This window comes from Mytilus trossulus, chromosome 6 (assembly GCF_036588685.1).
Source record: "Mytilus trossulus isolate FHL-02 chromosome 6, PNRI_Mtr1.1.1.hap1, whole genome shotgun sequence".
Lineage (NCBI taxonomy): Eukaryota > Metazoa > Mollusca > Bivalvia > Mytilida > Mytilidae > Mytilus > Mytilus trossulus.
Window position 1 is genome coordinate 16,577,501 of NC_086378.1, and position 24,527 is coordinate 16,602,027.

Below are 24,527 nucleotides of genomic sequence, written 5' to 3' on the forward strand. Positions count from 1 at the left end.
TTGTGTATTAATAGGTGATCAGACATCTTGGTTTTCATAATCAATAGGTCATTACTGAAGAGGAAACTTAAAGTTGAAATTTATTTACATAGTGCATAATTGGATTAATTTGAAATGGAATGTGTGCTTTACTGCAAAAAAGAAATAGGAAATTTCAACATTATCACATGATAATGACCATAAACAAAATGGAGTTCTATCATAGATACACAAAAACACTATTGCATAAAAGCAACAACATATCGAAAGAAAGGAGAATGCAGAACAAATACTATTTTCTTGTTAAAAAAAAGGAACACCAGTTGTATCCACTCATTTACATCGCTCCTTCATATCAAATATATACAGAAGAAGATCATTGAAGAACAATTTGCAAAAATGATTTCTCTTAGAATGGAAGGGAATTGTTTAGTGAATGGAATAATGTATTCACTGAATTCTTACGTAGTGGATTGAATAACTGTACACAAGCTGAAACAGAAGAAAATTTAAATTTAAAATAACACGAAAAGTGTTTATTTCATTATTTAATCTGCAAATATATAAACACATTCTTTAGAACACCACAAATGGTATGACATTCAAATTGGTTGCTTATTAATGTATCGCATTGAAACAATTACAAAAAAACAGAATCATTTGCTCCAAAACAAAATTATAAATCAAAGTTAAATTTATGTAAAAAGTATAAACAATACCTAGATCTAAACAGTCAGACTGTATTAATTTTCAATGTTATTAAAATGTTGAGTCAAACATTTATTAAAGTTTTAAATATCATTTGCATCAATTATATATACAGCCTTGTAATAATTATATTCATACTGTTTGTATACATGGTAAAGTGAAGAAATGTTTAGCAAGTAAAAATAAAGGAAAACTTTTCCTTAAGGGAAATTTGATGTTTCAGAAATTTCCTTAGAGGAAATTTGTTGCCTTGAATTTTCCTCCAAGGAAAAGTGTTTGCCAAAAATTTCCTCACAGGAAAAAGTATTTCCTCCAAGGAAAATTTGAAGCTACAAATTTCCTCACAGGAAAAAGTATTTCCTCAAAAGAAAATTTGAAGCTGCAAATTTCCTCGAAGGAAAATTTGAAACCGCACATTTCCTCAAAGGAAAAGGAATTTCCTCTTAGGAAAAATAATTCCCTCTAAGGAAAAATAATTTCCTCTAAGGAAAAAGAATTTCCTCTAAGGAAAAAGAATTTCCTCTAAGGAAAAAGAACTTCCTCTAAGGAAATAGAATTTCCTCAAAGGAAATAATTATGCAGCAAATTCCCTAAGGGAAATCTGTTTCCCTTGAGGAAAAATCTTTTTCCTTCAGGATTTCACTTGAGGAAGATTACGTTTCCTCTGAGAAAATTGTTGAAAAAAGGGGCATAATTTTTTCAACAGTAGTGCTAGAGCCAAAAATTTTTAGGACAAATATCAGGGAACCAATACCAACCAAGTTATCAACTTTATTTTGACTTTACTCTTAAAATTAAGGTAACAACTTTTTCACTCAGCGGAATTGCAAACTTGTCCCGGAGACTGTTTTAGGTTCATTTAAAAGACTGATTGATATCAAATAATATGTATACTGTCTTTAGTATCGGATTAATTTCCTTTTATCATATGTTATATTTATGAATATGTATATGTGTTGTTTATTTCAATTTTATTTCATTGTACATATTTTTTTTCTTTAACAAAAAATACTTTTGACTTACCGTACACAATAAGCGTAAAAACTGGTGAATTTGCGGGTATTGATGGTGCGCTACATCGCCATTCACTTCCATGTAAAGTGTCAATGTCAACTGAGCTTGGTATTGTCAGGTTGTACACACCCGCACTATTATCACATCGGTATTTGTAACTCTTGTTGTAGTCGCCAAAGAAAGTACAAGTACCATCTGGATTAGCACCTGTTATTATACATTCAGGTTTACTACCTCTATTGAAAACAATACTGAGTACATTCGATTTACAGGATAGCGTGAAGTCAACACCAACAGAAGCAATACCAGATGATGAGGTCAGATTTATTGCTGGAAGTAAAGATAATAAATAATTTGAGAAAAATAACTGGAAAGTAGTGTAACATTAGAATAATACCACAAGTTAACGATATTTTTGTTATCATTTTGAACTGTTTTCATTTTTCTATATGCTATTACAATGCTTTGCACAATGCCAAAAGATCCATATTAAAATATTATCATTACCTGTTGGCTGTCTTTTTTTTTAATCTTTATTATAATCACACTTCTATATGTACATATCACATGTTTATACAACTACATATATATGATTTACTCTAAAAAATAACTCGTGCTTGTTAACACTATATGGACTTTATATACAGGAGTGTGCTCCTTGCGAAGAAAATGCTCCAACAAAGTTATATGGAGGACAGATTGAAATTGACACTCCGTAAATTTTATGGACACCATCGCGAATTGGTGTATCAATACTATGTGTCTTTGACTAAACTAGCTATGGACACTTTTTCCACATGGTAGATTGTGGTTTGTCAATATGTCGTCTAATCTTTTAATTACCAAAACGTGACTTATTTCCGATTGTGACCGTTTTGCTGAGTATGAATTCGCATTACTATAAGACGTGTTACGGTACTTATCTATCCCAAATTTATTAATTTAGTTTAAATGTTTAATGTTATATTTTTAATTCTCATCGGATTTGGCAATGTGTTGACATCTTTTTTTTATTATATTCAGTTGTTATGGTAAAGAAAATTGATCACCGCCTTCATTTATTAGATTTGATGTTGTTCAACGTAATCAGTACGATGTTTTACGTTCGAAGTTAGATTCAAAACAAACCGGACATAGCTTTATAATATAGTTAATTGCTACCTTAGTTTGCTATTGATAAGTATTAAAATGTGCATTGTCATTAAATGCAATATCAGTATTTAGTTCAAATATAATCCTAAATCAATCCTAATTCTATCTTATTTATTCAAATGTGACGTCAGCTTTCATTTTTAATGATCTAATTTACAAATTCAAATGTGACGTCATTTTTTTGTCATATTTTACCATTTCAAATATGACGTCACTTGGCGTTGAGGTTTAAACTTATTCGGATGTGTCTAATTTTTGTGTTGCAACTGTCTAGTTATGTAATGTATTTCAGGTGTTTCCTGTAATTAGTTAATACTTCAGTTTGTCATGTACATCTTTTCTATAGTCATTTTAAAATATTTACTGTTTGAAAAGTATAAATTATTCTAAATGATAAGGATGTTCTGGTTCTAAGAGAAAACCCTGGCCTTTTTTGGTACAGTTTTTTTTTATCTTTTGGTCCTCGATTTTGTTCAACTTTGTACTTGTGTCGGCTTTCAAACTTTTGTATCTTGGCGTTGAGTGGACAACATGCACATCTGGCGTATTAAAGTTTAAAACGTGTTGCCTTTTGTTAGCTTATTAGGTTCTCCAATTTATTTATATTGAAGTCCTGTAATGTTGTGTTGTCATTTTAATGTTATATTTCACATGGCCATACAAGAGGGAGGTTTAGGATGCCACGCAACCAGGTTCAACCCACCATTTTTTTATTTAAAAATGTCCTGTACCAAGTCCGGAATATGGCCAGTGTTATATCATAGTTCGTTTGTGTGTGTATTACATTTTAACGTTGTGCAGTTTGTTTTCTCTTATTTTTAGAGTAAATTCACATTACAATAAGACGTGTCACGGTACTTATTTATTCATGTATTTGGTTTTGTTGTTATATTTTTTATTCTCATATAATTTTGTTATATGCTTAGTCCGTTTCTGTGTGTGTTACATTTCAATGTTGTATTGTTGTTCTTCTCTTACATTTAATGCGTTTCCCTCAGTTTGAGTTTGTTACCCCGCTTTTGATTTTTGTCCATGGATTTATAAGTTTTGAACAGCGGTATACTACTATTAAATTTATTTATTATAAATACATGTTACAACTCACACGTGTTTTCGTATTGTTTTACATTTTCACTTTCGTATAGAAAATAATAAAACAACATTTGAACTATTACCAGAAAGAAAGAAAAAACACAAACTGTAAGCATACGAAAATGTTAACTGTTTAATCAGTGTATAATTAAAGTTCTAACAAAAAAGGCGATTAGTTTCCAAACCTCAATATTTATATATCGTAAAAACTATAATTAAAGAATTAATTCACGCATGAAACAGATCCTTTTTTCTCTATCGCGCGCGTATCTTTATGTATGCTTTTAGATAATCTTAAAATATTTAATGACTTCAGATTTAAAATGTGTACTTTTAAAATATTGTGTTGTTCCCTTGGGTTACAGACACTTCTCGGAATGTTGTGGTTAAGGACATATGATAAATTTACAGTTCTCCATTACTGTTGTTCAACGTTCAACTTTCAACAAAATTATTTTCATTTACATGTGTTCGTAATTCCATGTTGCGGCCTTTTGTTCAAGGTTAGGGTTGTCTTTCTGAAATTGTTTAACACTATTGTTTCAAGCAAGGGGGAAGAGGTGCGAAAGATATGACTGGGACATATAAACAGATAGATATAAAATAAACTGACAACGCCATGACTTTAAAAGAAAAAGACAAACAGACAAACAATAGTATGACACAACATAGGTTGATACTTATTAAAAGGTCGGAACCAGTTGCATTTGTTTGCACCTCTTCTAAGTCAGAAACCTGGTATTCAGTGGTTGTTGTTTGTTGAAGTGGTTCATCAGTGTTTATCGTTTGTATACATATTAGACCGTTGTTTGTTTCCGTGTTCGAAAGGTGTTACACTAGTCATTTTGGGGATCGTTATAGCTTTCTGTTCGATGTGAGCAAAGGATCCGTGTTGAAGACATACTCTGACTTATAATCTTTTAATTTTACAAATTGTGACTTGAATGACGAGTTGTCTCGTTGTCACACTAAATCTTCTTCTTTTTATACGATAAAGATAACTGGTGTACAAATGTATTCAAATCAAAACAGTTAATCTAAATCACCCAAGCTCGTCTATTCATTGTCTCTCAACTACCCCGTCAAAAATATTCGGAATCAAAGGTGTATAATATCCTATATCCGAAGAATGTAAATAACTATTTTTGATTGTGAGACCTAAGATTTACAACCGTTTCAGGTTTCAGATTAAATGACAAATAAGTAAAAATGCTTTTCACAATGATCAATTGGGTGAACCTTGATGTGAATTTGTTTTATTTCTTTTTAAATTGTGCACATTGTACATAAAACAAGATATTTACCTGGAGCTTTGAGCACCAACATTTGTATTCCAGTGCATGGAACGTAGGTCATGAAAAAATGGATGGACCCGGTCTTGTAAATGCGAAGGAACTGGTTTTGTCCTAATATTTATCAGGACCCGGTTGTGTCATAGAAAATAGTGCATAATTATATATTTGAACCTTAATTAAACGCCGGTGCTCAAACGGAGTTTATGGTTCTATGGAAAATATTTACTGTCAAAAGACACATATTAATTATTCATTTTTAATCCGTAAATACTTGAATTTCTGATACAATATAACAAATGTTATTTTAAAAGTGCTCAGTCTGATTAGTATATAATCCTGTGTGCACGATTTCCGCTAGCAGTCGCCTTTTTCGTAATTTGCGAACAAATAATAATTGCGGCGATAAAAACTCGTCATTTTCGAAAGAATTTGCAAAAGAAATATATATAACGATTTATTTTCCGCCATCTTGTTTATTTACTTTTTTCGAGTTTCTCAGACTTTACCCGATCAGACAATACTCGGAATTCACCTTGATCTCATTAATATTTGGACAGAAATTCAATAATCAGCTGATTGCATTTTATAGCTATCGACAACAAAGGACTAATTAATAAACGTGTTGATTGAATTGTTTGACAAAATGATATGATTAAATGGCTTCCGCTAAGTGTCACACACAGAATGTGTTTACCATGTAAAAAGGTACAACAGAATAGAGAGGGATACCAAATTAAAAAAAAAAGTGCATAATTATTATGCAAAATAAGCAGACTTTTGATCTTCAACACACAGTTGCTTTTCCTTATACCAAAAAGGTTTATGGCAAGTAAATGTTTAAGTATGCCAAACATGTAAGCAAGTCAAACATCGTCTAGCTGTTACCACATGACTTTACATCATCCTCCAGTTGAACAGCTGTAATTAAAGGACAGCAGCCCCCATAAATAAGTGTTTCATTCTTGCAGGTTTCCGAAAAGGTAAGACAGGAGGTTATGGATTTTTTTTTTGAATTTTCAAATTGGCATGGAACAAACTTGAAAGGTTGTAAAGTGGGGATTGTACCTTTAGCAAACGGGAAATATTTCGCTGTGCTGCCTCTGTTTGTTAAGTAATAGATCATTGCGGCTGTTGTTGTTATTACGCGCAAACACCTAACTATATGTCCAATTTTTTACAACCTCGTTTGGTAAAAAATCTGAGAAATTCCTGTAACCGTTTAGTGACAGCCTCCTCAGAGAGCTTACGGGAACTGATTTGTACAGTGTTTCGGATGACAACTTTTGGAAGAAAGGTGCCGATGTTGATGTCTGTTGATATAAATCCGTCCTTTATAGATGTACTTGTGTCTAACAACGATATTGAAGAGTAGGAAATTGCATATGTAAATTTGATTGAATGTGTTGTAAATCTGTGTTTTGGTTATTTCGAGTAAAGGAATATTGTTATTATTGTATTGTATTGTATTGTATATATAAGTTGTCAAATATTTCCGGTATTAAGTATATTGAATGATAATTAACGTACGATTTACTTTATGTTATTAGCTGTATTGATTACGTCGTATATTGCACAACGTTGTCATTTATTCTTCAGAACGTTGAGTCAATATTTTAGGTGTGAACCCAAAAGTGTACATTTATGAATTCTTAACTGGAAGAATAATATGTCTAGATATGTTTATTTATAAGAATGTATGATTATGAGCATTTTGAGTAGAGGACTCCTATATTTTATGTCAGCGTTTTACATTATGTTGTTATTCCTGCATATAATATTTACTTCCGGTAATTTGAAATAAATACCAGTGAATCGACACATTCGTCAGTCTTTATTGTCTTTATATTTTGCTTGCAGCAAGTGTCATCCCGGGGGTCCTAGAGGTAAGAAGCAGAGCTTTAGCTGTATGCCTCACACTTTATATTATAAATAAGGGTTATAGTTTAGAGGTAAGAGGCAGATAGCTGTATGCCTTGCATTTTATTTATATTGTCATTGTAATATTTAGGAAAATCTCGTTTTGTCCGTACGAAAATACAAGAACGACTATTATTTTAATAGCTCAGCCCTGTGTGTAAATTATATATTATTGTTGGAATGATGTACTTGTAAGTTGTATTGCAATATTTCGGTATCATTTTTCATTTTTTACTTTTGATCATTTATTCACGCTACTAATGATATAAGTCAATTTAAGTCATATGGATATAATAAGATATAGATATAAATATTACAAAAAGATTTTGTTAATTAATCAAATAAATTAAATACACGCTGCTTCTAACAAATGACATTTCTGATCCATTTTTACTTTGTGTACAGGGGTTAAGAAACATACAGAGTATTTTTCTATATTAATCCAATATTTAAAATAATTTATCCCACCACATTTTGTGAGGGATATGTTCTTACATCTACATTTGTATATATAATATTTGAATAACAACAAAATCTTGTTAACTGTTTTACTGTTGACAAAATCCTCAGACACACCTAAAATGACTTCTTTTGCACTGAAAGGCAGGAGAATGCCATAAGTTTTAATCCAATCTATAACGGATAGCCAGAAGTTTTGTGATACATTACATTCCCAAAAAATGTGAATTTTTTTTTTTTAATTTCGGAACAAAAGGCATTGATTAAATAGCATTCCAATCCTCAATCTGCATATTTAAATCTCTATCCCATTTTTCACGGGAAGATAAAGATAACACTTTATTATCCTCAAAAAATAATGTATAGAAAAATTTACAAGATTTTGGTTCCTTTTCAATTTCATCTATTAATTTATTTTCAATAATTTCCAGTTTTGAACTACCTTCTATTATACTTTTTCATCTCTTTGGAATCGCACTTAAAATACTATAAAATTCTACAAAATTAGTATTGATATCATACTTTTTTTTTAAATTCATCATATGAGAATAATGTATTATTATAAGACATCAGATCATTAATGAAGAATATACTATTTTCAACATATTTGAACCTCAAAATCATCTTGCCATCCATTTTGATGTTCGGATTTAGCCATATGGACTGGGTCAAAATTTCAGTATTGTTTTCAGCTTTAAGCTTATTTTTTTACTTGGAAAAATTTACCAGGATATCATGCCAAAATGGATTAACTTTTTCTGCTAAATAAAGTTAACCTTCTTGACTTAAATGTAAAATCTTGTTACCCCCAAATTTTTGTATATAACTAAGTAGCAAGACTTTCCAATGAGAGTAGTTTTGGGGATCTAATCATTTATACAGCCAAGACATTTTTACACTATAGCAAAAATAATAAATATTGGGCATCAAACAAAAAACAAATTTGACAAACCAGTTCACGGGCTTAAAACGCTCATAAAATATTTCAAAATTATAGATATATGGAGAGACAAAAACCCAACACAAATTCAATATACATGGCGTAGAAAATCAGGATTAGAAGCAACTAGAATCGACTTCTTCCTTGTAAGTTAGGAATGTAAAGCACAAATAGTCAAAGCAGATATAAGGCCTATTATATTAAAATCAACAGACCATAACGGTATTTCATTAAAAATCAGAACGCACACAGAGGAAAAGGATACTGGAAAATAAACTCATCAATACTGAATGATAGAGACTACTGTTGTAATATAGAAAAACTAATAAAACATTACGAAAACAAGGCAAAAACGACAGAAAATTTAGGTTTACTGTGGGATAACTTTAAATCTGAAGTAAGGGACATCAGTCTAGATTTTTGCAAACAAAAAAGAGATAAAATTCAAACTTAGGAAAACGACCTTAATAAGCTAAATATTAAATTAGACCAAAGTGAAAGTACTAATAATTCTGTATTAATTTCGCAGATAAATAATATATCTGAACAATTAGATCAATTATACCTTGAAAAAACTAAAGGAGCTCAAATAAGGTCAAGAGCAAAATGGATAGAAGAAGGTGAAAAAAATACTGCTTTTTTCTTGAATTTAAAAAAATCAAGACAAATAAATAAAACTTTAATAGAATTGTATGACGATAAAGGCAATACTATAACAGATCAAACAGAAATTTTAAAAGAGGAAGTAAAATATTATGAAAAACTATATAAATCATCAAATCCAGATAAATTACATACTAAAGAGTATATTCAATATACTAAAATAGAAAAAAAAACTCTCAGATAAAGATAGTAATAGCTTAGAAGGGCTTGTGAAATCAGAAGAAATTACAGAAGCAGTGTTAAAAATGAAACTTAATAAAGCATCAGGTTTAGATGGACTTAATGTAGAATTCTATAGACAACTTTGGCCCCAAATTCAAAAGATACTAACCAAAGTATATAATGAGTCATATAAAAAGAAAAGTTTGACAAATTCGCAAAAAAAGGGGGCAATTTCATTGATCTTTAAAAAGAATGATCCAAACTCTATGGATAACTATAGGCCAATAACTTTACTAGATGTAGATGTTAAAATTCTTGCTTATGCACTTGCACAAAGACTAAAAAAAGTTTTACCCAATATTATTGATGCAGACCAGAAAGGCTATGTAAAAATAGATACGTTGGTTTTGATATAAGACAAATACAAGATGTTATAGACTATGCCAAAAACTTCAATGTTGAAGGTGCAATTTTATTTCTAGATTTTTCAAAAGCTTTTGATTCAATTGAATGTTTTTTTTATGATACAAACATTAAAAAAAAAAATGTATTTAATAAAGATTTTATACACTGGGTTGAGACTATATACAATGGTATATCAGGGTGCATTGTAAATAATTGGTGGATATCAAACCCCTTTCAGATCTGTCGCGGAATTCGACAAGGATGTCCGTTGTCAGCTTTGATTGTTGTACTAGCAGTGGAGGTATTAGCATGCAGAATTAGATCTGAGAAAAATATCAAAGGGTTCCAAATTAAATTAAATGGAAAAGACTGTAGTATACAAATATGTCAATTGGCTGACGACATAACCTTATTTTTAAAATCCAAAAAGGAAATATCTTTAGTCATGAACTTAATAGAAACATTTGGCTCATTCTCAGGATTAAAATTAAATAGAAATAGAACAGAAGGAATTTGGCTAGGCAGACTTAAACATACATGTACTAAGAATAAATTCGAAAGAATCAATTGGACGAAAAAACCTATAAAAAATTATAAACATGTGGTCAAAAAGAAAGCTAAGTATGCGAGGAAGAATAACTGTAGTCAAGTCTCTAATACTGCCAAATATAACATATATAGCATATATGATTTACCAAAAGATTTTATACAAAACATCAAAACTATGATATATAACTGTATATGGAATGGGAAAAGATATATGATTAAAAGAGATAATTTGTTGCATAATTATACAGAAGGGGGATTAAAAATGATTTGTATAAATACCTTTATTTCAACAATTCAACTATTATGGATAAAACAATTATTGTTTGAAGAAAATGATAAGCAACATTGGAAGATAATTCCAAAATATTTTTTGAATAAGTTAGGAGATAATTTTTTAATATTCAAGATGAATATAGCCAATATAAATATTATTGAAAAAAATATTATAAAACAAATCCCAGAGTTTTATATGCAGTTAATAAAGACCTGGATAAAAGTAAAAGAAAAAACTATAATAAAGCCTACATTGTTTTTGGAAATAAGGAAACAAATAATATGGGGCAATAAATATATTAACATCAACAACAAATGTTTACTGTTTAAAAACTGGATACAAAGCAACATTGTAGTTATAAATGACTTATTAGATAAAGATGGAAATATATCCTCAGATATCATACTAAGTAAACTAAAAAATAAGGAAAACTGGATAGCTGAGCTCACATAACTGAAGAAAGCTATTCCAAAAACAGTGGACCAATATCATCAAAAATTCACCATCTAAACATACACAAGTCAATATAAATATAAAAGAAAATCTGAACATCATAAACAAAACGCCTAGTCAAACCCTAAATAACCATGATATTTATAACTTCTTACTTGAAACAAAGGAAATGCAAACACCTATTGGCTTTTTAAAATGGAAATCATACTTTACACTAGAAAATACTAATCTAGCATATGAAATATTAAAATTTATCTTTACATTTTTAGATGATAATAGATATAAAATATTTAGATGGAAACTACTTCATCATATACTTCCCTGTAATCAACTATTAAAACAATGGAATATAGTAGAAACAGATACCTGCTTACACTATTAACAAATAGAGAATTATGAACACTTCTTCCTCAAATGTTCATGTTTTGAATATTCTGGGAAAAAGTACAACAAATTCTGAAGAAATTAAATATTGGAAGACATGTTATCAATCTAAAAAGCATAGCTTTTGGATATAAAATACATGATAAAGAGTACTATGAACTGAATTTACTTTTAACTATTATCAGTTACACAATATATAAAGTATACTATATGTCTGATAAAAAATAAAAGTTATACAACCACTCAAAATATTAAGACAAGAGAACAGAACTTTTATTGAAATAAGAAACTTTTAAGGATATAAAATTGACAGACTATTAAAGCAATTTAATGAACTGAATGTCTGACTCATTCACCCAAATACAGAGATCATACTGTAATTTTCTTCAAACATGGCACAGGTACATTTATAATTACCTGTTTATGTTTATGCATATACATGTAAATATTTGATTTAAAATATTGGGATTATACTGTAATTTTTCTTCGACACTGCACATGTATAACTACCTGTTTATGTATGTGCATGCAATTTATAGTGTTTATCAATTGTGAGTTTAGGATTTGACTGTATTTTCATACAACAGTCAACAGTTGTTTTTATATGTATTTGTTATGTTTTCATTGTTATTTTTTGTACTATATATTATTCGTCTCTTTATGTTGTTGTCCAGTCATATCCCCCCCCCCCCCACTAGTTTAACGTTATCCAAGACATAACGTTACAATCTATAATCTGACATAAATGACAATTTCCTTCAAATGATAAAATAGCATCCGATTTTACTGTAGTCATATTTGGTAAAATGCATTTGCATATCAATCGAATATTCACAACAGAAAAAGATAACGGCATATCAATAATCCTTTCAAAACAAATATTTTGGAAACATTTCCTTGAATAAAAAGCACTAATTAGTTTATATTCAATATATGCACTGCACGTGTTATCTACCTTCTTTGTAAACAAAGATACTAGTATAGAAAATCATTCAGGCAAAGACATGAATTATATCCGGATTTAAGAAAATTTGTGTACTAACATAATTAACCATAATTTTAGATGTTTTATACTAATGTTAACGCGGCCGGGATAAGGTACCGGTATTTGATGTATATATTAACAAATGTAAATATGTTAAACAAACTTAGTGTTAATGAAAAAAAAAAAAAAAAATATTGGGCATCTTAAGACCATGATCACAGTGTTTGGACATCATCACCGCCCTTTTCACTTTATCAGGTTTTCCTTTCCATAAGAAGTTGAAAAATATATTCTGAATCTCCCTCGAAACCCCTTCTGGGGGGTTAGGACGTACAGTCAGATTTTGAACCAAAATTGCAAGTGCTAAAGTCTTAATAACTACAACCCTTCCAATATATGTTAGTTCTCTATAAGCCCAAGTATTGAGTAATGACTTACTACTGTTTATCTTGGCTGTAAAATTACATAGAGTTTTATCCATTTTAGCAAGTTCAAACCATATACCTTGTAGTTTAAACCTCCCAGAATGGTTCCAAACAAGATTTTTGTTTATGGCAAAAGTTTTTCCATTGTACCCTTTTTTTCCCCAATCCATACGGCTTCGGTTTTGTCAACATTACACCTAAGTCTAGCACATTCTGAAAATTTATCAAACAAGTATAAACACTGATTTAGGGATTTTTAACCACCCAGGACTACGGAAGAATCATCAGCGTATTGACTCAACAGACATTCAGAGTCATTTATTGTTACACCCGCAACATCAGGGTCATTTTTAATAGCTGCACTTAGTAATTCTAGCACTAAAATAAATAGGTGAGGAGACAGAGGATCCCCTTGACGGACCCCCCTTTTTAATGAAAAAATTTCTGAAATATAACCAATATTTAACACTGCACTAGAAGCATCACAGTAGCAAGCCTTAATCTAAGTTATAAATGTATGGTCAAATCCATAAAACTGCAAAGCCTCATATATAAAAGAACATTCGACTGTGTCGAAAGCTTTTTCAAAATCGACTAAAAGTAAAAGTCCAGGAATGTCGTCTTGTTCCATCTTTTCCATCAGATCATAAATAAATCTAGTACATTCGCCAATATACCTACCTTTAAGAAAACCTTTTTGTGTTTGGCTAATTATGTTTACCAAGACCTTTTTAAATATATTTGCTAGACTTGCTGTAGCTATCTTATAGTCTACACACAGCAGTGTGATAGGTCGCCAGTTCTAAGGATAAAACTTTGACTTACCCTCCTTGGTATACAGGTAATGAGTCCCTGTCTTTCAGTGATAGATAATTTTCCATACTCTAAAGCCTCATTTTAACATCTTACCAGATATCATTTCAGAAAAAATTATAAAACTCAACAGTGAATCCATCTATACCAGGTGATTTAGAGTTCTTCATATGGTTAAGAGAAGACAGACATTCCTGTACTGATAAAGGTCCTTCACATAATTTCACCTCTTCCTCAATAGGTTTTGTTATAAAAGGATTGCCATGCTGAAGAAATGTGCTCCTGTGAGTTTCAAGTAACAATGGGTATACATTTTTTTTATAAAATTGTTTTTGTTCGTTTCTAATGATACATGGATCCGTTATCTCAGATTCGTCCTCCAGAATAAGTTTGGGAATATTTTTCTGTATAATGTTTTTTTCCAAATTACAAAAATAGTTACTTCCCTTTTCCCCCTCTACTTGCCATCTTGCCTGTGCTCTTGTACATGTAATTATCCCTTTCACATTTTTTCTCTTATTACTTTTAATTCTGGTTCCAACCTTTCCCTTTCTTGGTGTACTTATGACAAGTTATTCTCTATGAGTTTTTTTTTTTTATCTAATAATGATATCTTGTAAACTCATTCTTTTTCTTTATTATTTTGTTCATTCTTCCGGATAGACGAAAATGAGATTGCAGATCAACGAACTTTCATCTTAATCATATCCCATGAAAGCTGATAGCTTATATTAAACTGTTTATCCTCTGTCTCAATATCAATAGATGGATAAGACTCATATTCTTTAATGACAGTTTTGATATCCCCTTTAACGTTTTCAATACACTCAGTTTCCTTCAAAAGACTGTTATTAAATTTCCATGTACCCTTCCCTCTAATTTGGCTTGAAAATTTTAAATTAATAAGTACTGGAGAATGATCCGATATATAACTAATTCCTATATCTGATGAAATTACAAATGCTTCTATAGAAGTAGTCCAAACGACTTTGTTTGCGATTTGGACCCCTCAATGAGTACCTCTTTCAAAAGTGTATTGCAGGCGCAATATATCTAATACATCAAGGTCATGCTTAACCTCATGTATTTTAGCTTTTGAGTGGGGGTTATTTTCATTTCTATAATAGAATGTGTCCATCTCATAATCTTGAACAACATTCTAATCACCCATAGTCGACATAATATTATCAAGTGGTTAAACAAGAATAGCTTAACTAATATTGAATATAAATATCTATAAGCCCAATATATCCAAGCAGTATCAGCAAACCCTACACATGTGCATCTATATGTAAAAGTGTTTTCCCGATGTTTCAATTTTTTACTTAGAGTTACCCCCCCCCCCCCCCCCCCCCCCCAAAAAAAAAAAAGTGTCGAGAGCATCATAGTACAAATAAAATGAGCATATATATATATTTTTTAAAGTAAAACTGAAAGATATATCAAAAAAGTTCTGTTAAACTTCATTTTGTACCTCAATTTGCACGTTTTAATTCTAAATTTGTGTATTGTTCGTTTTTTTGAAGAGAGACAAATTCTCAGACAATGTATACCACAGAATAGCATATAATGATAAAAATCAACGTGCTAATCTATAATCTTCATGCTAAATAAAAGAAAGTAAAGTAACGAATAAAAGAAACAAAAAAAAAACATAATAACAACAGAGCATGTTTTACCAACACAGAGACCTGCAATTATACAATTAAAGAAAAAAAACACATACAAAAATACACATACACATGACATACACATGCACCTTTAAATCCTGATACACAAACAACCATCTATATATACAATTGGATTTAAATGGCTGACCCCATTTTAACTGTACATGTACATGCATATCTCATCAGCTCATTTCAGTGTTACATGATGATGTATATTGCATTTATCCAGAGTGAAACTAGCACTTCAACTTTTATTATATGATAAAATGTATAAACAAGGGTTTCATTTTATAAGTGTTTGTTTATCAATCTCACGATTATGTGCAGGGATTCCTCTGAAGTAGTACTAAGACAAATTTATAGTTATAATTTATAGGTCTACGAGCCATTTTTTAACGGTTCATTATCCTCGCAGAGAACAGATAAGATTTTACTTCTATTTCCAAGAGAAGATGGTGTTCGGTGTATTCTTTCATATCAGTAAAGTGGTCCGGAAGTTTTGAAATCGGAGACTAGATTGAAAACCGATTACTTCTTACCAAAAATATTAAAAAATGTGTTTTTCAAATGTGCATTTTTTGTTAAATTATCTACCGGAAGTTTTGAAACGGATAGTGAAAGTAAAGACTAGTACGGAAGTAGACCCTAAATTCCGTTTAACAAAATTAGGTATGCCACACCCTGAATATACAGGCTACAATGCAAAGATTCATACTTTCAACTTTGGTGTTGAAAACAATATAAAAAAAGAACGACATGTTTACAAGATCTCAACAAATAATAAACGACAATAAAAATCTTTGAATAAATGTATAACAAATTTGAAATGTTAGAACCAGTCACTTATACGAGCTATTCTTATGAGCCCAGTTTCTACCTTATGTTCTCATTAATTTCAAACAAAACGATGCCGGTCCCCCTGGCTGTCGGTGCCATATATGTGACCGTTGAAATACCACGCACTGGTGACATCCTCATGCAGGTATAGTCTATTTAGTAGTCCTTGGTTCAATTTTGTAACATCGTCAGAGATGCGAACTTCTAACTTCTCATTGATAAGTTTTCTATTTCGCAAAATAGAGATTTTCGATTCCATGCGCATAAATTCACAAGAATTGGTCTAGGTTTGCCGTGTTTTCCTGGTATCCTGTGTGCTGTTAAAATCTCTGTTTACTTATCTCATGGAAAAAACCATTGATGCAATATTTCCTCCTTTGTTTTGTGGAAAGTCAAATATTTTAATATTTTTTTTCCTTCAGTATTGTTCATTCCAGTTTGACAATTCCATTGCTTCGGTTGCACGTTTACCCGTATTTTCAATCTCTTCTTTCAAAAGCCTGTTTTCTTCGTAATTATTTATTACCCAGTGCATTTACAAGTGTTATGAGATATTCGTATTTGCTGGCTTTATAACTATATCAAAACATAACAAGAAACAGAAATTACGACAGACTGTTTGGATTTGTTTGAATATCTGATAAATTCGGCCAGTTTTTGTTGGGATTCAATTCATTTGATGATAACAACGTCGATGAAATGGAATCAAGACAGAGTTCTAGATAAAGATATTAAAATAAATTGTTTCCCATGAGTCATTTATATATTACATTTATAATGTTTATTATATTATTCTTGTTCTTCCCTGCACACATAAAGAATAGTTGTTTTATTAAAACAAAATCGTTTCTATTATGTCAAACAATCTGATCTAAAGATATACCCAGATAATTCATCCTGCCTGGATACAAGCTTCTATTATACATTGTATATGCACATTATTTGGCAATGTCATGTTTATTGTTCAACATAAAAATTCGATTATACAGTTGACTTAAATAGCGGTCGGTTTGTGTAAAAATATCCCTCATTTCGTACCAATAGTACAGTTTTTAATGCTGTAACCTAATATTTTTACAAAATTCAAAATACTGACAATTTTTCAGTTTTTCACTGATATGAAATGTCATTTCTTTTATGATTAGTTATTCGTTCTGAGGTCTACAAAGTAATCAATTATCAGGTCCGCTTTTTATTGTTTAAGATGCAAACATCAGTAGCCGTAAATAGACTTATATGACGCCCGTCAAGCAAAAACCACCCTTATCGCATTTGACGTCGTTATCGGTAGTCAACGCTAGAATGTAACGTAGAACAAACCGATAAATTGCACGTTGAAATTGAGATATTTTTTCTAACCATAGCGTTATACATGTGGACTGAATAGTATATTCTTATATTAATACATTTTAATACTTCTATAAAATAATGCCGTATTTACGATTTGAAATTTAATTTTGTGATAAATTTCTATTAAAACTTTTCAAATGCTTGTTTTGACACGCTGTATATTCTTACTGTCTTTAGAGGAATGGTTTATAAACAATATAATAAATTCCCACACATCAGCAAGTCTCATTATGACAGAGTACCACGCTATGTGATGATTTACGTATTAACCTTCTACAAAAAATAAATAATACCAATGTTGTGTGAAAAAAAAACCACTTAAACATTTTCTAAAAAACACTAAAAAAAAAATTCGCAGCTAAATTTCTTTAATACTTTTAATACGGCAAGTTATTGTATGAAAACCCAAGAAAATAATTGAATATTTTGCACAACATCATTATGCATGCCAAATGCGGAAAATCTTGCATGGTTAATCACACGAGAAAGTTTGCTTACAAGAAATAAAGTACGACAGAGAAGAAAGTCTGTCTGAAATGTTTCGTCTTTTATTTTGCCACGCTTTAATCCGCAATATTTACTACTGTACATAAAACAATAAACCAATTTGTTCAAATGAAAATATTCTATGAGTATTTTATCAGAAAATATATATAACAAGAATGTGTCCCAAGTACATATAATTTTCCATGTTCAGTGGACCGTGAAAATGGGATAAAAACTCTAATTTGGCATTAAAATTAGAAAGATTATGTCATAGGGAACATGACTGTGTACTAAGTTTCAAGTTGATCGGACTTCAACTTCATTAAAAACTACCTTGACCAAAAACTTTAACCTGAACTCGGACAAACGAACGGTACTACGAACGAACGAACGGCGGACTCACAGTGACCCTCTACTATCGTAGGTGGGGCATACAAATTTGCAAAACTGTAAGTATGAAACAAATATCAGTTTATAATTATATCACTCACTTTAAAAAAAAAAGTGGGGGTATACTGTTTTACCTCTGTCTGTTCTTAAGTCAATTCATCCTTCAGTCTGTCCGTTCGTCCCATGAATATTTTCGTCGCATTACAAGGATTTCTGAAATTTGGTTTCATGGTTTATATAATTCAGTTGTATCGTGTGATGCGTTTTCAAATCCACCACCCAACAACTTCCTGTTTACCGAAATATTTCGGCGGGGGTATCATCAGTAAGCAGTAACTCAAAAGTTTCACTTGTTTTAAATGCTTTAAAGTTTACTTAAATCTCCTACTAGAATCGCCAAAATCGACTTTAGAGGTCCCGGCCACTCATCTTCTAAGTGGAAAGGGGATTGAATTAACTCGGCTCATACGGCACAAAAACTATAATAAACCTACAATTCGATTCTTTTGCTAGGATGTTGTCTTTTAGACAGATTCTGCATTAATTTTCCTTTCTCAATTTTATTCAGGACAAGTTTTATCGTAATTATTGTTTTACATTTTCTAAAAGTGAACAAAATATAGGTGTTCTGCTTCCATTCGAAAAAAAAATCTTTTAATCTTTTATTCTTAAAAGGTCTGTGTGGTAGGCCATGAAGAAACAAAACAACAAAAAAAGGAAGAAAAAACAACAGTAATTATTATAAAATAAAAGATGCTAGAGGCTTGAGCTTATTCCAAAAATGATTAACAATTTTGGATGCATATACGAGATTTCTTAAGCTGGTTAATCATTGTTACAATGTTGTCAAATATATGTATACTATTTAATGGTCGCAGTTCAATTTCATTTGTCTTAATTTTCTTTGATGGTGAATAAAACGAGATGCGGGATATTGTTTGACTTAAATTTAACTTTGTTGAAATAAATATGCAACTGATGATTTTGACTTAATGTCGAAGTCACTGACTGTATCACCCGTCGTGTAAATCTCTAAATTCTCGGAAAGATAATAATTAAAATCCGATATTAAACTTTCAATCGAATTTTTAAACGCCATGTAAAAATCAGAAACAGAAACAAATGCAATTTTGCAATGTTGCGTTTATTTTCAAAAAAGATGATGCTGGATATATTACAATGATCTGTAAACATGAAGCAAGGACTAATTGAGGCAGCACAAGCTGAAAAACACAACAACATATAATTAGATCACATCAAATAATCTTGTTGTTCTTCATATTTTTTTCCATCTTGAAATGTAATTCTTTAGATGTTAAAAAACGATCTATTTTACTTTTGCATAATATTGAAATTCTCAAGTTCACTTCGAATCGAATTTCTCTGATAAGGGATATCCACCAAAACTTATTATAATTATAGTGAAAATATTAGTAATACATAAAAATAATTATAGTGAAAATATTAGTAATACATAAAAATAATTATAGTGAAAATATTAGTAATACATAAAAATAATTAATATCTATTACAAAGACGAACAGATTGAAATTTCGCACTCGAGATATTTTTAATGTTATTTAATAAAGTTTTTAAATGTTATTTTTCGTTTAAATCACTTTTTGTTTAACGTGCGTTTTAGTTTGTTTTGTAAACATTTACATGCGTATATATTTATTGCAAGAAATATGTCTGAAACGGACGAAATCGACACGCAGCTGCAGTTCTCATTTAACGATACATGTAGAAATAAAATATCCAAAGAAGGCAAAGATACGTTTTTATTGGGTAAATTAAAATAAAAAGGCATAGATAAATCCCGTTCCAGGTACGGAGAGCGAAAGCGAACAACATTTTACATAAACTTTTTTGACGACAGGCAAGTTTGTTGAGATGCATTTCTATTACCTATAGTATTCGAGAGTCCCATTTAAAATCTTTGATTAAACACATCAACAGTGATAGAAATACAAAGAAAATATCAAAATTTTAATAGACGTTTGAGGGATTTTCAAATATGGTACAATATTTGAAAAATTAGGCTAGTCTCCATGGTTTACCACAAACAGTTCCTCGTAACAGACATGACTCTGAACCTCAGATTGTGTTATCTTCTTTTGAATCAAAACAGTCGGGTTTTGGCACATATGTACCAGCATTTCAGACAAATGGAACTTGATGTAGATATAAGAAGATGAGTTTGAGTGTCAATGAAACAACTCACCATCCATATCATAATTTAAAAAGGTAAACCCTTATAGGTCAAAGCACAGTCTTCAACACGGAGCATGTATAGACTAGATATGTCCACTGAACAGAATGAACAAATGTCTGGTCGCCTTGCTGTCCGCACATAATATTTGCATCTATATATTTTTATGTCGTAGGTAGGACTCTTATACTAGTATAATAGTCCCATGTCGTACGTATATGCCTTCAACATTGAGAAAAAACATACCGTATCGTCGGCTACAAAGACCCCCGATATGAAAAATATGAAACAATTAAATTAATTACAGCCGATTCCATTGAGTGTGTAGGCAAGGGTAATAACTTTGGTTAGCTAAGGTATACGATCATCTTTTCGAAGTAGCCTGGTCTTATAACAGACAAATAGATTAGTTATCTGTCGGACCAGTTTACATTTAAAGTAGTATAGTTTACCTGAACTAAAAATGACTTCGCGGTTAAGCTAGTCGCGAATCAAGCTAACCAAAGATATTACCTTTGCCTTCACACTCAATAGAATCGGCTGTAAATTAATACCAGTATATTAAACGCCCTATTGGCAAAATACATTCAACTCCTTTAGATTAAATGTTCAAAGCACTGACCTTCCACGACAAATTCCCACATTGAGCTCCTTTAATCTATATTTCATTTCTAATTTTATTGTCAATTTGATTTTGAATGGCCAAACTGTTTTAACTAATAATATGAATTGATTCAATCTGAACCTGAGAAAGATTGAACAAGAGTAAAAATTAGTCAAGTTGCTCCTAAATATCAAACAATGCAAAAAGACACCACGCGGGAAATCATAAATCATAAACAGAAAACTCAGATGACCATGTCTAAAAATTAAACGAGTGATACAAAAAATAAAACAGAAATTTAAAGTTTATACAACACGAACCCCATGAAAAACAGATAATGCCCTGAAAGAATCAGGAGTTCACACTTCAGTGTTTTTTTTTTTTCTTATTACATTTTAGATAACACTGAAATTTCTACCAAAATAAAAAGAATTCTTTTATATTTGAAATCCAACAAATGAAAGTCTTTATTGTTCTGTTATTGTAGGAGAAAAAAAATCGGTATATGACTGACTATCTTGCTTTGTGTGTGCTACATGTAACTGGACAATATTAGAAAAATACGCCTTTGGTCATACTAAACGTTTGGTAGATTTTGTCAAGCCAAAAAAAATATTGACGATCAGACTGTGATACTGTATCGTCCAACAATCATCATCAATAAGTTAAGTCGGTTAACATTGTAAGCAAGAGAACGATGAAACTACTTAGAAATGGATAGATTAGAAACCAATTTAATCTGTTTAGATTTAACCTATTCTATGGTATTAGAAAGTACCATTATTTCATTGTTGCTCATGACAAATCAAAATTAATTTTGCCAAAAAAAATGCACAAAATAAAAAGAAATAGATACTCTGCATCGTCCTTGATAATAGTTCGATAAAATGACTCGTCCTGTAGATATTCATGCAGCCAGAACTGCACGTGTTAGGTAGGAACATCTATACATGTATTAAAAATCGTCCATATGCTAGGAAGGGATATCAGGTTACATTTTGTCAAGCACCAGGAGAAAAGTAAAGTAGTAAATTGGATCAAATTGCAGCAAACTTAAATCGACGTCAAAGTGTATGATTTCAACGTTACGTTGAATTTTACGTTAGAACACATTTCATGTGTTACCAAAATTGAAATTTCTAAACTAATTTTTCACCGATCGTTTTCAAATTTTTTACATTGTGTTGGTATAGGTATTTTCTGTTTAATTAATTAAAAATCTGATAATTCATAATTTTTGCCATAAGGGTCGTTTTTGCTTGTCGGTTTATGAGACTTTTTTTACGGGACAGAAATAACAGAATCCTAAAGCCGTTGCATAATTATATTTTAATAAAATGGAAAAAAATAGCAATATTTCATTTTTTTTTTAAATATTTAACTTAATTTTTTTCACTTTAAGGGTGTTACAATCAATTGTGAAGTATTACAAGTACCGTTACATTAATATCGTTTATTTAGATCATATCAATATAACTGTAGACGTATAGAAAATATGATAGAGCAATTAAAAAAAACCTGTTCATTCCTAAGATTCACAATATCAGATTATTAGAAATGAAATCTTATTGTATAATATTCTAACATGTCTAACAAAGAGGTAAATCTTGGGTGGCCTGCTTTTAATGCAACATCAAACACATCAAGTTTAAACTAACATGTGTTCACAATTTATATCTTACATGTACAATACATCCTGATGTATCCAAAGTACTCACATATGAATCCGGGACAAGAATATTATTGAATAGAAAATAAATATTGACACTTTTGATTGTTATATATGGAAGCCAGTTAGTGTCAGGGTTGAGTTTTATATTTAAGTCGTTATAACGACTAAGCTTAGTTGTTATAACGACTTAGCTAAGTTGTTATAACGACTTGTTATCAATATAAAATCAGGAACCACAGACTTGTGGAGATCGATCTTAATTTGTGTAAAATAATTTTTCCTTGAGACTAACGAGTTATTTGTATGTACTAGTCCGAAGTCATGAACCTTTTGTTCGGTTGTTGTCGTTTTTTCTGAAGCTAATGAGTGTTTCTTGTTTTCTCGTTTTCTGTACAGATTAGACCGTTGTTGAACCTGTTGAAATTACTTGACAGTAGTCGTTAGAGGCCTGTTATACATAGTGCTTAATATGACTCAGACGGGGAGTTTTCTCATTGACACTCATACCAGATCTTCCTAATATGTATTAGGATCCTATTTACTTTTCCGTTAAATTTAACTTTTTTCTAGAACTGGTCGTTGCTGTTACAACTAGGATTGAAATACACAATGAAATAGCATAAATAGTTAATTGCTTTCTTACCATCTGATAATCCACCAGTGATAACATGGATAAAGAACATACACATTAAAATATTTGCGTCCATTTTGCAACTCACTTCCTTGTCGATCACATCTATTTTGACAGGTATTTTTTTCAATACACATATCCATTTACGAACAAGCCGTTTGATCTTAAAATAATTGAAATTTTGTAAGAATCGTTTATATTTTATTACTTGAAATGAAATTCGAATCATATGAAACTTTTACTGAATTAAGATTTATCGGGTATGTAAAGTTAAATAGTATATAAATAAAGATAGCAAACGAATATATATTAAATCGAATTACCTTTAATCAGTCATGTACATGTATATAAACCTGTGTATATATAAACGTGTATAAAACATACACTACATTGCATTTACAGCATCATATATGAACTGTAATGATTTCTGTACATTTCTGTTAGAATTACAAATACCTAAGAGGATTATTTGGTTTATTAAAGTTTTAGCCATATTATCAATGATTTAAAACAGTTGCACTTTAGACAAGTACGCTGATTAGAAGTAGGACATTTAAAAGACGTATCGTATTTGACACTATCTGACACGTTGACGTAGAAATGAAGAAGTTTTTGTTTTATTGACTTTATGCGCACATTTAAGAGGATGTTTACCTATTCAAGATGTCTGTTTGTCATGAATACATTCTTTTTATTACATGATATACTGAACGACTTTAAAATGCAACACTCATTTTGTTGAATTTTTTACCAAGTCTTGTTTGATTCTTTTACAACTAGTTGTCATGCTTATCATACTTCATTCTCTTTAAAAAAAAATCAACATCTGACTTGACTATGGTTATTTTACATACTGAATTTTTCATATCGCACGAATTTCTTAAAAAGGCTTTTTTTCGCGCTTTTTGGAACAGTTTGTTCAATTATTTGGCACACTTAAATCAGTTTGAAAATGTTGCATCTCCATATTACCAAGTCTGGGGAATAAACAAAAATGAATCAGCCC

The 24,527-nt window shown here is 30.6% G+C and overlaps 1 protein-coding gene across 1 annotated transcript in view; it reads right to left on the bottom strand.

The window, feature by feature from the left end:
• LOC134722360 (hemicentin-1-like) overlaps nt 1-23,616 on the bottom strand; it is a 108,627-nt gene extending 85,011 nt beyond the window's left edge. Inside the window, exons 1-2 of the mRNA XM_063585975.1 lie at nt 23,534-23,616; nt 1,711-2,031 (exon numbers count right to left, since the gene is read on the bottom strand). Coding sequence (XP_063442045.1) covers nt 1,711-2,031; nt 23,534-23,597 — 385 coding nt within the window. The 5' untranslated portion in view covers nt 23,598-23,616. The remainder of the gene's footprint in view (nt 1-1,710; nt 2,032-23,533) is intronic.
• Nucleotides 23,617-24,527: the final 911 nt, after the last annotated feature.